The sequence below is a fragment of the Anomalospiza imberbis genome, chromosome 20, assembly GCF_031753505.1.
Source record: "Anomalospiza imberbis isolate Cuckoo-Finch-1a 21T00152 chromosome 20, ASM3175350v1, whole genome shotgun sequence".
Lineage (NCBI taxonomy): Eukaryota > Metazoa > Chordata > Aves > Passeriformes > Viduidae > Anomalospiza > Anomalospiza imberbis.
The window spans coordinates 10769493-10787291 of NC_089700.1; the positions used below are offsets into that span (position 1 = coordinate 10769493).

General features: G+C 51.4%; 4 protein-coding genes across 6 annotated transcripts in view; 3 read left to right on the forward strand and 1 right to left on the reverse strand.

Moving 5' to 3' along the window:
* The window catches only part of NLK (nemo like kinase), a 35501-nt gene extending 33452 nt beyond the window's left edge, over nt 1-2049 (forward strand). For all 3 annotated transcript variants that reach the window (XM_068210731.1, XM_068210728.1, XM_068210729.1), the window contains one exon: nt 346-2049. Coding sequence is in view for 2 of the 3 variants with exons in the window: in XM_068210728.1 (XP_068066829.1) it covers nt 346-400 (55 nt within the window). In the remaining variant the exon portion in view is untranslated. The remainder of the gene's footprint in view (nt 1-345) is intronic.
* Nucleotides 2050-2565: 516 nt separating this feature from the next.
* Nucleotides 2566-5806, forward strand: TMEM97 (transmembrane protein 97). The gene is made up of 3 exons (XM_068210768.1): nt 2566-2720; nt 4183-4327; nt 4842-5806. Exons 1-3 carry the CDS (start codon nt 2601-2603, stop codon nt 5090-5092), a joined length of 516 nt encoding a protein of 171 aa, XP_068066869.1. The 5' UTR covers nt 2566-2600; the 3' UTR covers nt 5093-5806.
* A 659-nt stretch (nt 5807-6465) lies between these two features.
* On the reverse strand, nt 6466-8509 carry IFT20 (intraflagellar transport 20). The gene is made up of 4 exons (XM_068210769.1): nt 8308-8509; nt 8021-8106; nt 7332-7435; nt 6466-6899 (listed from the first exon to the last, which is right to left on the reverse strand). Exons 1-4 carry the CDS (start codon nt 8432-8434, stop codon nt 6818-6820), a joined length of 399 nt encoding a protein of 132 aa, XP_068066870.1. The 5' UTR covers nt 8435-8509; the 3' UTR covers nt 6466-6817.
* Nucleotides 8510-9935: 1426 nt separating this feature from the next.
* TNFAIP1 (TNF alpha induced protein 1) lies at nt 9936-15667 on the forward strand. The gene is made up of 6 exons (XM_068210766.1): nt 9936-10352; nt 11812-11981; nt 12621-12710; nt 12797-12849; nt 13433-13628; nt 13973-15667. Exons 1-6 carry the CDS (start codon nt 10136-10138, stop codon nt 14189-14191), a joined length of 945 nt encoding a protein of 314 aa, XP_068066867.1. The 5' UTR covers nt 9936-10135; the 3' UTR covers nt 14192-15667.
* Nucleotides 15668-17799: the final 2132 nt, after the last annotated feature.

Genomic DNA, 17799 nt, shown 5'->3' on the forward strand with positions numbered 1-17799 from the left:
ACCCTTGTGAACTGTATTTATGAATTCTTCTTGAATTTAAGTAAAATGTGCAAAAGTGTCAAGTAATGTTTTTGTGCAAGAGAGCAGCAGTCGGGCTGAAACTGGAAGTGGGAAGGTTGGCAAGTTGAGTTTTGGTTGTGGAGCTGCACGGTGAAGGCGCTGGAAGGAGGGGCTGAGGGGTGAGAGTGCGCAGACGAGGGAGCATTTGCTGCGGGTGCTGGTGGCCGTTGTCGGGCTCGGGTGGGGTTTGGGGTGCCGCCGTCCCGGGTGTTTGGTCCCCCTGAGCAGTGAGGCTGTGGCCCTGAGCCCCGCAGTGAGCTGTCTGTCTGTCTGTCCCCCGTGCAGCTCCACGGTCGCCCAGCCCTCCGAGATGCCGCCGTCGCCGCTGGTGTGGGAGTGACCGGAGCGCCCCGTACTACTGAAGATGTAATGTAGCTTTCCACTGGAGTCTGGGATTTGCAATTCTGGAGGTTAATCATGCTTGTACTGTAATTTTACTAATGAAGTTTTAAATTAACAACCACTACTTGTACAATATGAATAATACTTAGAAATGTACTAGACTTTTAATCTTGTAAAGTGGTTGTGCTTTTAGAAGAAAATATTTTACCCAGAGTTGCACGTGTTTTATGAATTCTAGTGCAGCTGTGATGGCTCAGCTCAGAACAAACAGAAGTGAACCAAATTCGGGGAGGTTTTTTTTTTTTCCTTTTTTTTCTTTTTTTTTTTATTGAAGTGAGATTGTACAAACAGATAGACGTACATTTTGATATTGAGCCATTCCTGAAGATTTTGGGTTTTCTAAAACTAAGGAATACAGAAAACTTGACTGCGACCAATCATGAAGTCCCTTTGGGTGGCTGTGGCCATGGGAAGTGGCCACGTCCCCTCATACCCAACCCTATAAATAGCTTCTCACTAGAGCTGTGATGGTGATGTGTGCTGTTCTAAAATCAAATGTTGTGAGTAGAGAGAATGAGTTTGTGACTAGGAGAGACTAAACTTCTGTTTCCTTACCCAGTATAAATATATATATATATTTAATCTATTTTTATTAGAAGTTTTTCTGCTCTTTCTTACATAAAACCCCCCAGCATGCATCTTCTATGTGTGTAAATAATTCCATTTATGGGCTAATTTCAGAGATCCCTGACATCATTGCTGTATAGAGAGCAACTAGCTTGCACATTTTAGGTCTGTGAAATTTTGTGAGAACTTTTTCCTGCACTGGACAGTTGAGAGAAAAAAAAAAGAAAAGGACAAAAAAAAAGCACATAGGGAATTCTGTTAATTGTGTTCGTGTCTTTAGGCAGAGCTGTGGAAGTCTTGAAATGTCACAGTAGTAAATAACTTTTATTACTTTTTGGCTAATTCTTTTTCTGTTGGAACACTGAATTCTGTGCATATGTATATATGAACACAAATTGAAGGCCTCTACCTCCTGGAGTATACAACTTGGTTTGTTTACCTCCACATGATTTTTTTTTTTTAAGTTTAGTGTGGAGACTTGAAACTTGAATGTCCCTTCCAACTTTTGTATTTAAAACAAGACTAGAAAATTGAAGACTGTTTTTCACCTGTACAAAGGAATACTAAAAGGTGGTCTTAAAATTTGAGCCTTGGTCTGGAGAGAAACCATGGTGTTTGTTATGGACAATTAACTGTTAAAGTTATTGTAAGTTATCTGTATTTAGCAGAGTATTTTCAACAAGAGTGATCTGAGCTGGAATTGGAGACTATTAGTAAGTTATGTTTGGAAGTTTTAACTTCAATGAAGTAATTATTTGCTGTGAAAGAGACAAACATTGAATAACTGAACAAAGATGGTGCAATATCTTTGTTTTTTATGAGGCTCCTAAGAATAAAACCAACTGAAGCATTTCAATTCACTTGAATGAGAAACGTGTTTAATTATCGAGCCCCAGAAGACACTGGTATGAAAGGTAAAATCTCAGAGGTTGGTCAGTTAATGTGGCACACTTGCTGGTCACTTTGTAAAATGTAGATTTGGAGTACAGTGGTGAAAACATTAAATGTGACATTTGAAAAGCGGTGGTGCCGTCCTTCCTTCCCGCCTGCTTCCCCCGGGCTGCTTGCTCTTTGTAGCGTTTCCCTGTCTCCTCGCGGGCGTGGCGGGGCGGCAGGCGCCGCTCCCGGCCCCGTGCGGCTAGCGCAGCCGTGGCTGTGACCGGGGGCCGGGACCCGCTCGGGACCGGGAGAGCCGGGGAGCCGGGCTGTGACGGGAGCGGGCAGCGCCGGAGCTCGGGAGCGACGCGTGCGGGGAAGAAACGGCTGGGCCGAGGTGCGGGAGCACGGGGGACGAGAGCCGGGCCGGGGGGGCGCGGCTGCCGGCACTGCCCCGGGGAAAGGGGGAAAGAACGGGCAAAGAACGGGGGAAAGAACGGGCAAAGAACGGGGGAAAGAACGGGGAAAGGGGAAGAGAACGGGGCAAGGGCCAGGGGCGGGGCTAGGACAGGGTGTGGCCGGGGGGTGTGGCCGGGGCGGAGCTAGGACTGGGTGTGGCCGGGGCGGGGCCGGTGCCGCGGGACGTGGCCGCGGCGGGGGCGGGGCCAGCGCGGGGGGCGGGCCCGGGCGCGGCGATGGCGGCGGCTCCGCGGTGGCGGGAGCGGCTCTTCGCCCTCTATTTCCTCTCGCACATCCCCATCACGGCGCTCATCGACCTCCAGCCGCTGCTGCCCGCCGGGATCGCGCCGCGGGCCGTGAGTGGGGCCGGGGGTCGGGCCGGGGCTCGTTCCGCGAACGCGTGCGGGGCATCCGCCGGTCTGATGGGGCCGGGGGCGGCCTTCGCCGAGTCTCGTGTGTGGAGACGTCGTGGGGGGGAGAAACTGCAGCGAAGGTGTGCAAGAGCGCCTGGGAGCGAAGCGGAGCCGGTGCCCACGGCATGAGTCACAGCCGGGTCATTCACTGGGGAGGAGCGGGAGCGGGAATGGGAGAGGGAACGGGAGCGGGAACGGGAACGGGAACGGGAATGGGAGCGGGAGAGGGAACGGGAGAGGGAACGGGAGCGGGAACGGGAATGGGAGCGGGAGAGGGAACGGGAGAGGGAACGGGAGCGGGAACGGGAGAGGGAATGGGAGCGGGAATGGGAGAGGGAATGGGAGCGGGAACGGGAGAGGGAACGGGAACGGGAGCGGGAGCGGGAATGGGAGCGGGAGAGGGAACGGGAGCGGGAACGGGAGCGGGAACGGGAGAGGGAACGGGAACGGGAGAGGGAACGGGAACGGGAGAGGGAACGGGAACGGGAGAGGGAACGGGAGAGGGACGCTTCAGCCGCGCGTCCGGCGCTGCGGCTGATGCTGCTGCCGGGGCTGTGACGGGGATGCGGCGGCCGCTCCGTGTCCCCGTCCCACGGAAACCCCCGGGGAACTGGTGCGGGGCCACCGCTCCCCCCGGGAATGGGCGGTGGGGCCGTTCCTCTGCCCAGAGCGGGCTGAGGGTGTTTCACAAGTGCCCAAGGACAGCCTTTCTGTGGGAATGGCCTCGCTGTCCCGCTGTCGCCCTCGGCACCGGCCCTGCGGCAGCGCGGGGCCGGCGCCACGTGCGCCGGACGTGGCTCCAGCGGCCCCGGCATTCTCCGATACCGAGTTTTCCTCAAATTCCTGCCAAAAATGCAACAGGGAGCTGTTGCCGCTGCAGGAGCGGGCATGCCAGCGCCCGAATTTATTCGTAAAAGTCTCTGGTTTGCTGGGTTTTGAGCAAAATCATAGAAGACAATAAGCATCATAAAATCAATTAAAATAACAGTTGGATGGCAGGTAATTAGTTCAGCCCTCATCGTCAGGGTGCAGTGGGCTGTCACCTCCTGTTTGAGCTTTACAACTGGTGATTTGGTCCTTGCCATCGGAACTGCCTGTAGGACTACTCCGGTATAGGAACCATTTCCAATTAATAGTTAACTGGCAGATCTCAATGCATATCTCTCTGTTCAAAGTCCAACGTAAAGCCATGCTGGAGTTTACATTTCTGTCAGAAACCGATTGCAACTGACTGAGCCCAAATCCTGGTGCTGAGCTGTTCCCCTGCAGCAGCCCCGAGAAGGAGCCCCCAGCCCCGCTCAGGACCAGGGGTCACACCCTGGTGGCTTCATCCCATGGAGAACCATGAGCTTTGCCCTGCTGTGGTGGATGCTCAATGACTGACTGTTGTTTTGGGTTTTTTCAGCTGACAGACCTGTTGCAGCAGTATGCAACTGCCTTCAGGGACCCCATGATGCTGCAGCCCCCAGAGTGGTTCAAGGCGTTCATCTACTGCGAAGCCTTTCTCCAGCTGCCCTTCTTCCCCATCGCTGCCTACGCCTTCCTGAAAGGTGGGGGGAAACCACAGTGACAGAGGGCATGTCCTGGGGGCATTTTTGCAGCAGAGAACGTTTCTGTATCATGAGTAGGGGGTTTGAGGGAGGTACTGCGGAGGGCTGGGCTGCTGGGACCCATACGGGCGTTCTACCTGAGAAAGCAGCACGGAATAAAGTTTGTCAGAAACAAAACCTTGTAACTGCAGGCCCTTGTCAGGTGCAGCCATTTGTGTAAGCACCATCAGCATTTGACATCTGGCTAATTTCCAGGGCAGCTAAAGGTCTGGGTCAAGCCTGTGTACTCATTTTGTTACTTCAGAACTTTCAGGATCACCCCTTTGTTCTAAATTGCCATTGGGGAGAGAAATTTCCTTGGTTCTACTAGTACTGAGGGGTTTTTCTGCTCCCTATTCGATCTGAGTGATGGCTTACCCTGGCAGAGAAGCAGCAGTCAGTGTTCTGTCACAAGCCTCGGAATTCTGGTTGTTTCAGAATACCTAAATATTGTTTCCTTTTTGCTTCTGTACAGGTGGCTGCAGATGGATCAGGACTCCTGCCATTATCTACTCCACCCACGTGGCCACCACTCTGTTTGCCATCCTGGCCCACATCCTGTTCCACGACTTCTCCAAGTCGGAGCACGCGGGCCCGCAGACGCTGCGCGAGCGCCTCGTGCTGCTCTCCATCTACCTGCCGTACCTGCTGATCCCACTGCTGCTCCTGTTCACCATGCTCTGCAACCCCCACTACAAACACGTGGAGAAGAGGAAAAGGAAGTAGCCGGCTCTGGAAGTCGAACACACCACACCTGTGCTGCATTTGGTTCCGACCCTACGCTGGCGGCGTCCTCTGGGACAAACGTCTCCCTCGTGTTGGCTGCAGCGGCTCTTCCCAGAGCACTGGCTGCTGCAAGGAAAAATGGAATTGGTTGGAGTGCACAACCCTGCTTCGACCACACACAGCTCTGGCAGGGGCCTGGGGTCGGGTCTGTGCAAGGCCTGTCTCCCAGGAAAATGGTCTTTTAACCCTTCGACATGTAACTCTGTGAGGGGACACACACACACTCACACACACACTGCAGCTGATACTGTTCTTCCAAGGTCCCTTTTCCCAAAATGACTGTTTGGAAACCACTCAAGTAGGAAATCTGTCTTCCAACCACATGTTCTGAAGAATCCCCAACCCATTACACACAGATTTGCAAAGCTGTTCTTTTGCAGCATTTCAAATCATATCATGATTCTTAACTTCCTCGCCCCTTCCTTTAAAATTTCCACTGCCTTTGCTCTGCTTCATTTTGATTAATTATAAATGTCTGATCAATGATAAATGTGCCAAAATCTGGATTCATGAATGCTTAAAGTTACCCTTGACAACCAGGAGTATTGCCTAGAGGATTCTGAAGTCCTTTGGGAATTGTAACCAAGGAGTTGGAAATTTCTTTCTTCCCTAAAATAATTTCTGGTATGGAAATAAATAACTAAATGCATTAAACTGCATTCATTGTTCTTCAGGGAATGGCTGAAGGAACTTACAGTGACCACGAGATGGTGGAGAGTTCACAGAGTAAATCCACGCGTAAGTTACAACTACAGATAGAAGTTCTGTGGTTGGGGTTGGTTTTCACCTGGAGCCTGGTGAGGTGGCGGGCCCCGTGAAGCTGCTCAGACACTGCTGGCACATTTTATTCACTGTGTAAAGTTGAATCCTTCCCCAGGCTTTGGAAAGGGCAACATTTCCGTACTGAAGTGCTACAGACGCACACAAAATGCACCTATTTGCACTTCCAACATGAGGCTCGAGTTCACACTTGTGTTTGTGGTTTAGATATAGTTAGTGCACTCCTGGTGTCACTGACACTTGGAATGGTTTCCCTCATCAGTCTGGTGTTCCATCCTAATAATGCCCATAAAAGGATTCAGCTCTCAAATTACGACAGTCCTGAATGGACATTCCTCAGGAACAGTTCAAAGGTCTTAATTATCCTGTAGTTTCTGCTGGTTTCTATCTGTAATTGGTCCATTCTGGAAGTCATACATTTCCGTCTTTCTTTTATAGTTCTATAGAAAAAGTAACATAAGCGGATATAGATCCAATACTGCTGCTCGTGTGTAAATCTTTACACTGAAAAATAACAGAGGAGGAGCAACTAATTCTGGTACAGTCAGACAGTCGGAGAACAATAATTTATTTTCTGATTTCTATGAAAGAGCTGTAGACTTCAAAAAGCGACACAACAAAGCACCAGTAGCATTAATTCAGCTGTAATTTGAATTAGAACTACTGACTGTACAAAACTGGTATAAAATCAAAGGCCAGAACAGTCTGTGCAGCTGTGAGCTGTCAGCCCTCCTTATTGCCATGGTACACTCAAACCGAGGTACAGCCCCTCCGTTGTACAAACCCATCTGCACTCCTGCTCAGTGTTAATTGCATATTTCTGAAATTCTCAAGATTCTGGAATGGTTAAGTTTCCATGTGAGTTGGTTTTTATCTGAAAATCCTCTATTTCTGGAAAATGAACTGGTCGATGAATTCGTTCTGGTCCGCTTCGACTTTGCAGAGAGTCTCGTACTCGATCCGGTACCTGCGAGACAAAACAGAGGCTCCAGGACCCCCCTGTGCGGGGTGGGTCAGGGCAGCCCCCGGGAGGTGGGAGGGGAGCTGGGCTACCTGTGTGAGGAGCTGGGCTACCTGTGTGAGTCCCCTGGGAGCGGCAGGTGCCTGAGTCACACAGAGCAGCTCTCTACCAGCCAGGCACGGGGCTGTTGCAGGGGCCCGAGTTCTGCACTGCCCGTGCTGCCTCTGTTCAGCCCCGAAGTCCTCAGGGAAGGTAACCCCTGGAGGTAACTCCAGGCCTGTGGCATTGTTCCCGTGTGCTCTGGCCAGGACACACCTCTGGTGCAGGTGGGGCTGTCTGAACCAGCCAAGGGTCCCACAGCACAGCAGCAGTCACCCGTGTGCACCCTGAGCCGTCGCAGCCTGCACAACACCCCAGAGCACGGAACGCAAAACTCACCTTTCCAGCTGCATCTTTTTCTCAGCTATCAAAGCCTGGAGCTGCTGCTCCTGAGCCTCCCTCTGCTTTGCGATCGACTTCAGCAGGTTCTGCGCCCCGATGGCCTGGCAGGACGGGGCAGGCATGTGTGGAGGGTTCTTGGTTAACTCCTTTAGCCCCTTTCCCTCCCAGCAGGCTGACTGTGAGGCATCTCAGCCATGCCAGCAGTAGGGAGGGCGATGCCGTGCCCCTGAGGGGCTGGTGGGACTGGGGCTGGGCAGGGCGAGGCCTCTGGGGCTTCCCCCAGACTCCAGGAACCAAGTCAGCGGCTCCTCTGGACACACAAACTGAGCCCGGGTCCTACAGCCAGGCTCAGGCTACCAGAGGCCGCTCCTGCCTCTGGAGGACAAGTTCTACCGAGATGGAGCGATTAAAAAGCACACCTTCTGTTTCTGTGCAGAAACAGAGACAAGCAGGGAGAGCAGGACTGGTACACGTGTGAGTAATGTGACACTGTCATAAGTTTCATGAATTCACTATTATTGATTAGTATTATCATTAATATCAATTCAAAAGGCCCAGTTAATCCATGGGAATGCCAGCAGGATGCTGATAGGGAATCGTTGCTTTTGCTGTAAAGGGAGGGAGGGATTAGAGAGGCCCCACAAAGGGCAGGGCACACGAGAAGCGAGGAACTTACTGCACCGTACCTTCATCTTCTCACTTTCCGCAGCTTTGGCCAGTTGGTCAACGAGCTCAACCAAGCTGCCCACTATTTTCTGAAATTCTGCTGTTTCTGTAAAGAAAAATATCATCAAGTGATACCCAGAACTTCCCTAAACAGATCTCATGCTCCTGCTTTGTCGTATAATTTTTAGGTGTCCGTTTAGCATTTACAGTGAACAGGCACGTTTTAAGATTCGGGCGGAATCGGAAGGAAGGGGCGAGAGAAGCGCTGAGGTGTCCGGGAGCCGGCGGCGCGGCCCGCGGCACTCACTGTCCACGAAGGCCCGGCACTCCTCGCGGAGCTGCGCCGTCTGCGCCGCCACCTCGGGCTCCAGCACCCGCAGCTTGTTCAGCTCGTCAAAGTGCAGCCCCGCCGCGCCCAGCGCCGCCCGCGCCATCGCCGGGCTGCGAGCGGAGCGGAGCGGGGCGAGCGGGGCGAGCGGGGCTTCTGCCGGCACTGCCGGGCTCGGGCTCCGGCGGCACCGCCCGGCCCGGCCCCGCCTCCGCCAGCGCTGCGCCCGCCGGGAGCCGGGGAAACTCTTCCGGGCCGGCGGTTCCCGGGGCGGGCGGCTGGCCGGGCCGGGGCTGAGCGGCGGCCGCGGGTGAGTGAGAGAGGCCGGGCGGTGTGCGGGGCCGGGCCGCCTCTGTTCGCTTCCCCGGTGGCCGGGGCGGACGGAGCCCGTCCCGGGCCGTGCCGCCGTTCCCGGGGGGCTCGGGCGGAGCGGGGCCGCGGCCCGGGCCGTGCCCGCCGGGCAGCCGCGGCAGCGCCGGGCCCGGGCCCGCGGGCCGCTCGCCGGGGCCCGCGCGGGGCCGGGCCCTGCCCGGGGTGCGCGGCGGGGCGGGTTCCCGTTCCCCCCCGGTACCCTCGGGTTGCTGCCGTTCTCCCCCGGTGCCCTCGGTCCCCCCGGCTCCCCCCGAGCCGTTCGGGCCGCTCCTTTTCCCGGCGGTGCCGAGCCGGGGCGGGTCCCGTTGCGGGGCCATTGTTCCGCAGCCCGTCCTGCCTCCCACGCGGGGCAGGAAGGGACGGGAAGGGATGTGGGGAGCTTTCGGCCGTGTCAAAAGGGGTAATTAAAATCTGGTGGCTGTTTACAGCAGAGGCCTCGCAGCTCCTCGGGGACCAGGTACCGGAGTTGTGCTGGCTCCTGCCTGCGCTGGCTGGGCAGGGGGGTTAGCTTCTTTGCTCGTGTTTAGCTTCGTTCTTCGGTCAGAGCAGTGAGAAAGTGCCTGGAGGGACGGAACTGACCGCGAGCTCTTCTGAGGAGCTTGGTCGGACAGGCTGGATTCCTGTCGCCTCAAAGGCTCGGTCTGGCTGCTGTTGCAAACATGCCACTGTTCTGAAAAGGGCGTTTTGAGGCTTTAAAGCAAGGCAGGACAGCAGTGACAAACAGTGGTGTACGTGATGGGGAGTCTTGTTTATTTTCTTTTCAAATTAGAACTACGTTCACCGGTCAGGGCTCCGGGATGGATGCAGGACAGTTTTGAATGAAAGGAGTTACCAGAAAATAGAACCTTGTGATCCATCTTCTCGGCGCTGAGGCATTTGAAGCGATATTTGTGTCTCCAGTTTAAAGTCAAACCAACGTCAACAAACCCCGCTCAGGGGGACGCACATGCACCCCAGCTGAAGGAGGGGCAGGAAGCTCTACCAGGGCATTTCAGCTGGGCTCAAAGAGAGTTGGGTTCTTTTGGGAAGCCGAGGGGGAGCTGAATTCCAGCAGCGTCTGAGCCTCTCTGCTGTATGGTGTTTGCAGTGCTGGCTGGAGATACAATAACAGGAAGTCGGGAGAGCTTCACGTGCCTCAGAAGTGTGATTCATCAATTGTCTGGAAAATGGCTGAATCGAGTTTTGTCAGGATGTGTGTAGTTGTGTCCTTAGGAAGTGTCTCTTCCGCAGAGTGACATCCCTGTCTGTGTGTGGAGTGGCCGTGGGGTGCCGTGCTGACCGCGCTGTGTGCTGGCCCCTCGCCGCGCTGACCCCGAGGTGATGCCAGCCCCTGCCCCGCCGTCCCGGCCCGCTGAGGCGTGACCGCGGCACCACGGCGGGGCCGGCCCGGCCCACGCGCTGCAGGGTGGTCATCTACCTCCAGAAGGACAAGGACATGTCGGGGGACACGTGCCTGGGCAGCGCCCTGTGCCCGGCCGCGGGCCACAAGCCCAAGGCCGGCGGGCTGAAGGGCGGCAACCTGGGGAACAAGTACGTGCGGCTCAACGTCGGCGGCTCCCTGTACTACACCACGGTGCAGGTGCTCACCAGGCACGACACCATGCTCAAGGCCATGTTCAGCGGCAGGATGGAGGTGCTCACCGACAAGGAAGGTAAGGGTATGGCTTTCATTGCTGACAGTTTTGTAAAACAGCTGGGGTTTGGTGGTGGTTTTACTCTGTTAAGGATGTAGAGAATGATATATGCCAAAAATAACTGGGAACATTAGGAAGCCAAGTCCTCCTGTTGGTGCTAGCAATCCTTTGGCTTCGTAGAAATACTTGGTTTTCTTACTCAAATGAACTGGGGATGGTCTGGTCCTCTTTCCTGCCCTCGCAGCTGGTGAGCAGGTTGGTGGTGGTGTTGTAAAGACTGAACAGACAGTCTGTGGGTTGTCATTTCTGTCACATCGAGCAGTGGCATTATTCAAACCACGCACGTAAGGAGGGACGTGCAGTTTTCAGCTTTGAGGCTCAGAATAGCCTGCCTTGCTTTGTTGAAAATCTTTTTTTTCTCCCTTTTCCTGAGCAGCATATTTCTGTCGTGGCTCATGGTGCCATGGCAGCGTTTAGGGATCAGTCAGGCAGTGTGTCAGCTCCAGCTGGACACAGGGTATTTTAAATCCCTGATACATTATAAAGGGCAGAACAGGCAATTTTGTGTAAGAGCCTCAGCCTGGATGGAAAACAGGAGTCATGTTCTGATAGCTCCAGCTGAAGAGTCCAACAGGGATTTAGCTTGCTTTCCTAGGTTGTTTTCTGTACCTAGATTCTAAAATAACACCTTTTTCCTGCCTTACGCGTTATGGGAAAGGGTCTGGCACCGTACTAAGCCTTGTGTGTGCCTGCATCCTACACTGCTATTGTTTGGCAGCAATCAGACATCCTGTTTCCTTAAGGAATGTGACTTCAGGGATTTGTAAAATTGCAAGAATTTGTCCGTTTGCTACTGTTTCCTCTGCTTCATCCCCTCTGTGCTTCCTCCTGATGTGTCTGTCCTGTTCTTTGCTCCTGTTTGGGGACTAGAGCAACTTTATCCCCCCACACTGGATTTTCTGGGCTGATCTGCCTTTTATCATCTCCAGAACATTTCTCTCTTTTTACCTCCAAACAGCAGTAGCAGTTGTATTTGGAGAATTGCCAAATCCTCCTTGTTAGGCCACAGAACTTACCCAGATCTACTTGTTGCAGTCATTGGTGAATTCTCTCTTCTAGTCTTTCCTTGGCTGTCAGAAGTGTCTGACTGCCCAGCATCACAGTGTAGCACTGCAGTTGGGTCCCTGCAGCAATCTCAGTGCATTGTGCTGGAAGCTGAATGTTTTTCGCTTGGAGCTTTGCTTTTGGGGTGCTGGAAAGCAGTGGGAACGTCTGGGCAATATCGAAGGGGCTCCACTGTCAGGCTCTGTTCTGGAACCAGCTTCAGTTTGCTCAAAGGCAGTAGGGACTTCCACTGGGTGAAATGGGAGAAGTGTCCTGAGCACTATCAGGAAACCTCAGTGTTGTTTAACCTCTCCAGGGAGCTTTTTCTAGCCTCTAGTGTTGAGGTGACTGAAAGGTGTTGGTCATTTTTCAGGCTGGATCCTTATAGACCGTTGTGGGAAGCACTTTGGAACAATTTTAAATTATCTCAGAGATGACACGATTGCACTTCCAAAACACAGGCAGGAGATCAAAGCGTTGATGGCAGAAGCCAAATACTATCTCATCCAGGGCTTAGTGGACATGTGCCAAGCAGCCCTGCAGGTAAGAACAGAAGCATCCTCTGAAGAATTTCATGGGTGTTTTGCTTATAAAATTTACTTAAGACAACTTGAGAGATTATTTCATGGCCTTAGAGATGGCACCAAGTCCGAGGTGTACAAGGCATTTTTAAAATACAATTTAGTAAATAGGTGGTGAGGGATCTGGGGACATGGCCTGTCCTGGCCACACTTGGGTTTTGCTCTGTGTCCCTAGGGCTGGCTCATGTTGGTGACATCCTGTTCTGCCAAGTGTTCAGTTCACAGTGGCTGATGCTCTTCTGTGCAGTGGTTTGAGCTGATTAAAACTACTGCAGACTCCTTCTGTCCTTTTCTTCAAGAAAGGATGGAATATTAAACCCACTTAAACCAAGTATGACTAGACCTTGTCCTCACTGTAGCTGAGGACATCCACCTGCATCTCAATATTTCAATTACTGCTGCCTTCCGGGGATAAGAAATCTCTGCTGTGGTTCTGGGTTGCAGATCAAGGTAAGCTGTGTGGTTACTGTAGCAACCCAGCTCTTTTCCTGTGCATCACAGCGTTTGGGAACGTGGCTGGAGGGGCTGAAGGAGGCAGCAGCAGCAATGTCAGCTTTAGCATTCCTCTCTTATTTCCTGTCTTTCTTCTTTCATTAAACAGGACAAGAAAGACTTGTATGAACCTGTCTGCAGCATCCCTATTATCACCTCTCCGAAAGAAGAGGAGAGACTGATAGAGTCATCAATGAAAGTAACTGCTCTTATCAACTGTGGATTTATGCTAAATGTTTTGAAACACGGAACTTACCTTGTATTCTTTTCTGTCACTCCCAACAGCCTGTTGTTAAACTGCTGTATAATAGAAGCAACAATAAATACTCCTACACCAGGTATGTCCCTTCTTTTCCCCCTCACTTTAGTGGGAAAGCTGCTTTTTGACTCTGGGAGTGGACGACGATGATGATCTAACTTCACTTCTTTTGGTTTGTTTTGGGTTTTGACAACTGTATCTTGCTTTGAAAAGTAATTAGGGTCCTACATTGCATGTCTGTCAATACACCTTAGTTTTTAAAATAATGTGTTCATGCTGGCAGTGTGTCTGTGGTGTGCAGGATGCAGAGCACATGGCTCTGAGCACACCAACTCTGGACTTCTGCTGTCATCAAGCCAGAGAACTTCAGTGAAGTGGGGTTTGATCATCTTGAGCGTGGGTAGTTGATGTAATGGTCTGGGACATTGTGCTGTCCTTACCAATTGTGTGAGCTGACCTCTAAAGGATGGTGTGTTTGCTCATGGGGTCAGAGCAGTGTATTTGTATCTGAAATGGGCTATTACCCCTCTTTTCTTGGCAGCATGCGGCAGTGAGTCACTACTTATTTGTATTCTGCAGTTGGATCAGTGCTGAAAGCTGGCGGAACAGGCAGAGATGGCTGCATGAAAAGCCCTGTTCCTGCTTTTGTTGCTGTGTTTCAGTAACTCTGATGACAACTTGCTGAAGAACATCGAGCTGTTTGACAAGCTGTCCCTGCGGTTCAACGGCCGAGTGCTGTTCATCAAGGACGTGATCGGGGACGAGATCTGCTGCTGGTCCTTCTACGGGCAGGGCCGCAAGCTGGCCGAGGTCTGCTGCACCTCCATCGTCTACGCCACGGAGAAGAAGCAAACCAAGGTAATGGAGCTTCACCTGCCCGTGCTACGGGTTAGAAACGGTCGTGATTAGCTTCAGGAGTCTGCAGAGTTTCTCTAACTTGAGGAGTTAACTTTGAATTTGCAGTGGTGCAGCTGAGGTTACCAGGGTCCAATGTCAAGAATCAGGGATACTGTATTCCCTTCTAGAGCAATCTAAAAGATTAGGCGAGGGAGGTGACTTGGTGGTGGGAGTAACCCTCTACCAGAAATTTTTTACTCTTTATAACGTGTGGGTTTATGGCTCAGTACCTTTTCACGTGTGGGTGTGTGTTCCAGTTGTTATCCTGGATGGATGAGGAACAGGACGTGTGCTGCCTTTTGTAGGTCGAGTTCCCTGAGGCACGGATTTATGAGGAAACACTAAACGTGTTGCTGTACGAGACGCCCCGAGTCCCAGATAACTCGCTGCTGGAGGCCACGAGCCGCAGCCGGAGCCAGGCCTCGCACAGCGAGGACGACGAGGGCTTCGAGCTGCGCGACCGCGTGCGCCGCATCCACGTCAAGAGATACAGCACCTACGACGACCGCCAGCTCGGCCACTAGCTGTGCTGTGTCCTGCAGCGGGGCTGCTCCAGCTCACGGCCTCGTCCTCGGCCAGCAGGGAGGGATCCCCTGCACATCGATCTTCATGGGGCGCCTCGGCCCCCTGGAAAAGCAAACGGGGATTTGTGTGCACAAAGCAGCACTAAAGGCCGAGGGCTTGGAGAACTGAGGTGTGAGTTGTGCACCCTGTGCTTTGCCTGCAGGCTGGCCCCTCTTCCTGCCGGGGAGGGGATGTGGGACGCTGGTTCTCAGTTTGTGGTTGCTCTTTCCTAGCTAACGATTTGCCAGTTTCCCCCTTGCCGTGAGCAGCACTGCTCTTCCTGAGTGAGGTGGGGTGGTCTGAAAAGCTCTTTCCAGACAGCTCCCCTTTCAGGGCCTTGTATAGTGGAACTTGCAGTTATTAAATCAAGATACTGAAGAGAGAACTTGAATGTGGCTGCTCTCGGCAGACCCTGCACGGGATAAACCCCGGGAGAAACGTTTGGCTGGCCGGTCAGCTGCTCCTGTGCTCTCCCACCCCTGTTCCCAGAACACCTGCAAAGGTTTGTGTTCCAGGATAGTGTCTTTAAAACTCATTGATTCCAAGGCAAGCTCTTCCAAAGTGGTAAAAACCAAGTCATCAACCTCTCCATGTGAAAAATGGAAATCTCTGAAAATGTAAATGTGTAGGTAATGACTTGTCCTGGGAGAGGGGGAAATGGGTATGGTGCGGGAAGAAACCTGAAGTAAGCAAACTTGAGCAGATTGTGGCACTGTTGCCCTGGTTGAGGCTTGTCACTGTGAAATCCTGTTTATATAAACAAGGGCAATCTGGGGAATTGGTTTTACATTCTTTTCCTCCTGTGGCCTAAAAGTGCTATTTAATGTTAAATTTCTCGAGCAGCGGGGGAATAATTGCAGTGGCTGGAGAAGTATAGGCTAAACAGTGTTTTCTAGGGCTAGAACATGTGAATTCAAGTTCTGTGTCCTGAATCCCTTCTAGAGTGTAGAAGCTGAAGAAGAAAAACAGCCATGAAAATATTTTCTAGCATGGAACTGTGAGAGGCTTTGGGCACAGGAGAGAGGTGGCTTATACTGGATTTTAAACTGAAATAATCACTTTTATTATGAGTGCTTGGCTGGGTGCTGATTGAACAAGGCACTTCAGGAGGTGGGAGTAAAATTGGAAATTTGAAAATTTAGGAATTTCTGGAAATTTTCTGGAAACAGTTTCAAGTTTAGTATGAAAAGCCATTGTCGTATTTTTAAACATTTTCTTGTATGTTTTAGCTGTAAGTAGCAGTTTTGCCACTGTTATGGTTATTCCTGCTGGCTGCCCCCTGGGAGCCAGGGATATTTTGGATATATTCCACAGCTGCCTTTGTGTTCCCATATCATACTCGGTCATGAAGCTCCAGATTCCACCATGGTCAGTCCTGAACTGCTTTGACCATTGCCAAATCTACCTGTAAGATTTAAAGAAAATTACTGCAGAAGCCTGACAAGAAAATAATCCCAACTTAATGCAGGGAGTTCATAAGGAAAATTGAGATGTAGATGGTTTGGGCATAATAGAAAGGGGGGAGGGAACAAAAAATTATTTGCACCCATTTAGAAAATTAAAATGTTGTGGGTTATTAAGAAAACACTAACAGACTTTTAGGATTTTCTTGCCTCTACACGTGGCAGGATTCAGTTCATTCTCCTCACATTCAGGAAGCAGCACTGCACAGGGATGCACCTGCCTTCTTGTGAAAGGCCTCTTGAAATCTCTAATAATCCTAACAACCTCTTTTATATTTCTTTCTGTAAGTTTTTGTTTTCCAGCTGGTTATTCTGTTGTGCCAGGGAAAATACAGCTGTTGAGATTTAGTTTCAACAAAGATTTTTGTGTTATTTCTCTCTAATTCTGCTAGAGTGTGATGTGGATTTTTAAAGATTTTTCCTTCCACTGATGCTATTTAATTAGAAGGCACCAGCAGAGGCTGCAGTGATGGGGTCTTTGTGCTGCATTTAATAGCTTCAAGTTATTATCTTGTGCTTTTTCTGTCTTGTAACAAAGGCTGATGCCATTTAAAAAACATGTGGCACTTCAGTTTCTTGGCAAATGATTTATATTTTTTTTTTTGTTCTTACTATCGTAGTGAATGTTAACAGAGTAAGTAAGTGATGCTGATAGCCTTGCAAAACTGCGTTTAAATGAAGTTATAAGCAGAAAAATGTCACATTTGCTTTTATTTTTTTCTGGGGAGGACAGGTGTGGGAAGGAGTGTGTGAAAGAGAATGTCAGAGCCGTGTGCTACTGCAGAGGCTTTCTGTACTCGCAGGATTCATTAACGAAATGGATCCAGCTTGTGAATTGTTACACTGTAAGAAGCAGAGAAAAAGCCTGTGTTTTGGTTTAGTTCTCCTTTCCCTACTTCCCACAGCCAACAAGTAGTATTGATTTCTGATTTGAATTTAGATTCATTAACCTGGGAAGCAAACAGTTTTGAGAACCATCTGGGTTGTGAGAATCTTTTACCCAAGTGCAAAGGATCTTCTTGGTGTTTGTGGAATGTGAGTACCAGTAAGAGCTGTCAGCAGTTATGCACATGTTTAAAAGACGTGCAGATATCCTTTTCATTTCCCTGTAGTTTCTCCCGAGTCCTGTTTGTCTGGAGCTGCTCCAGCACAGGGTGTCACTGAATCTCCCTGGCCCCAAAATCATGCCCTGGTCCAGTCTCTGTCCCACCAGGTTCTGATCATTTCGAGTACTGGAGTTGAGATGTAACACATGCATTGTATTCTCACCTCAATCAGTCTTTACATCATTGGAGGCTATTAATTATTGGGACAGGAATGTTCTAGACATTCTAGGACATGAGTTTACAGCCAGTGTGGTGCAGAAGCAGCGGCAGTGAGCAGGATGATGCAGTCCAAAGGCAGCATTGGTGGGTCTGCAGTGAGCTCTCCGAGGATCTCTGCTCAAATTAAGCACAGATTAAGACAATACAGGTTTCTAATTATATGTGTTTGCAAGTTGAGACTTGTGCTGGCTTCCACCCAGACCATCACCAGTGGGTGCATTCATGGTGTACCCGGCAATTTGGAGTAGCCTTTGGGAGAAAAAAGAGCCTTTTTGCCCCACTTGTGGGGTGTGAATTGTGACTACATTAGCTGTCATTCTTACAGGACTCGCTGTCTTCTTCACTCCTAATTTTAGTCAAACCTTTGTGCATTCAGGCAGGCGGGGGGAGTGGATGGGAGCCTTTCGGTGCCAGCCGTGCCCAGCCCGGTGCCAAAGGGCTGTGGGCTGTTTCCCAAGCAGCCCCCGTGCCCTGCCAGCCCTCTGCAGGAGGGAGGCTCGGTGTGTGAGCGGGGCTGCTGGGAAGGAGCTCCAGGGCGGCGTGAATGGGGCAGCAGTGCCGAGGAGAGCCGGGCAGGGCTCGGCTCCGGCCGCCGGTCAGCGTCCAGACAAAATCACTGCTTCACCTTCACCTTGGCGTTCTGTGTTTTGAACGCGAGACATTTATCCTGCTGCAGCGTTCCACTCCAGTGGCCTTCACCTTGTGCACTTCTTGGTTAAAATAGAAAATAAGTGATGGACAGGGAGGGTGTTGGAGGGGCCGTGCTGTCACCGAGGCCTG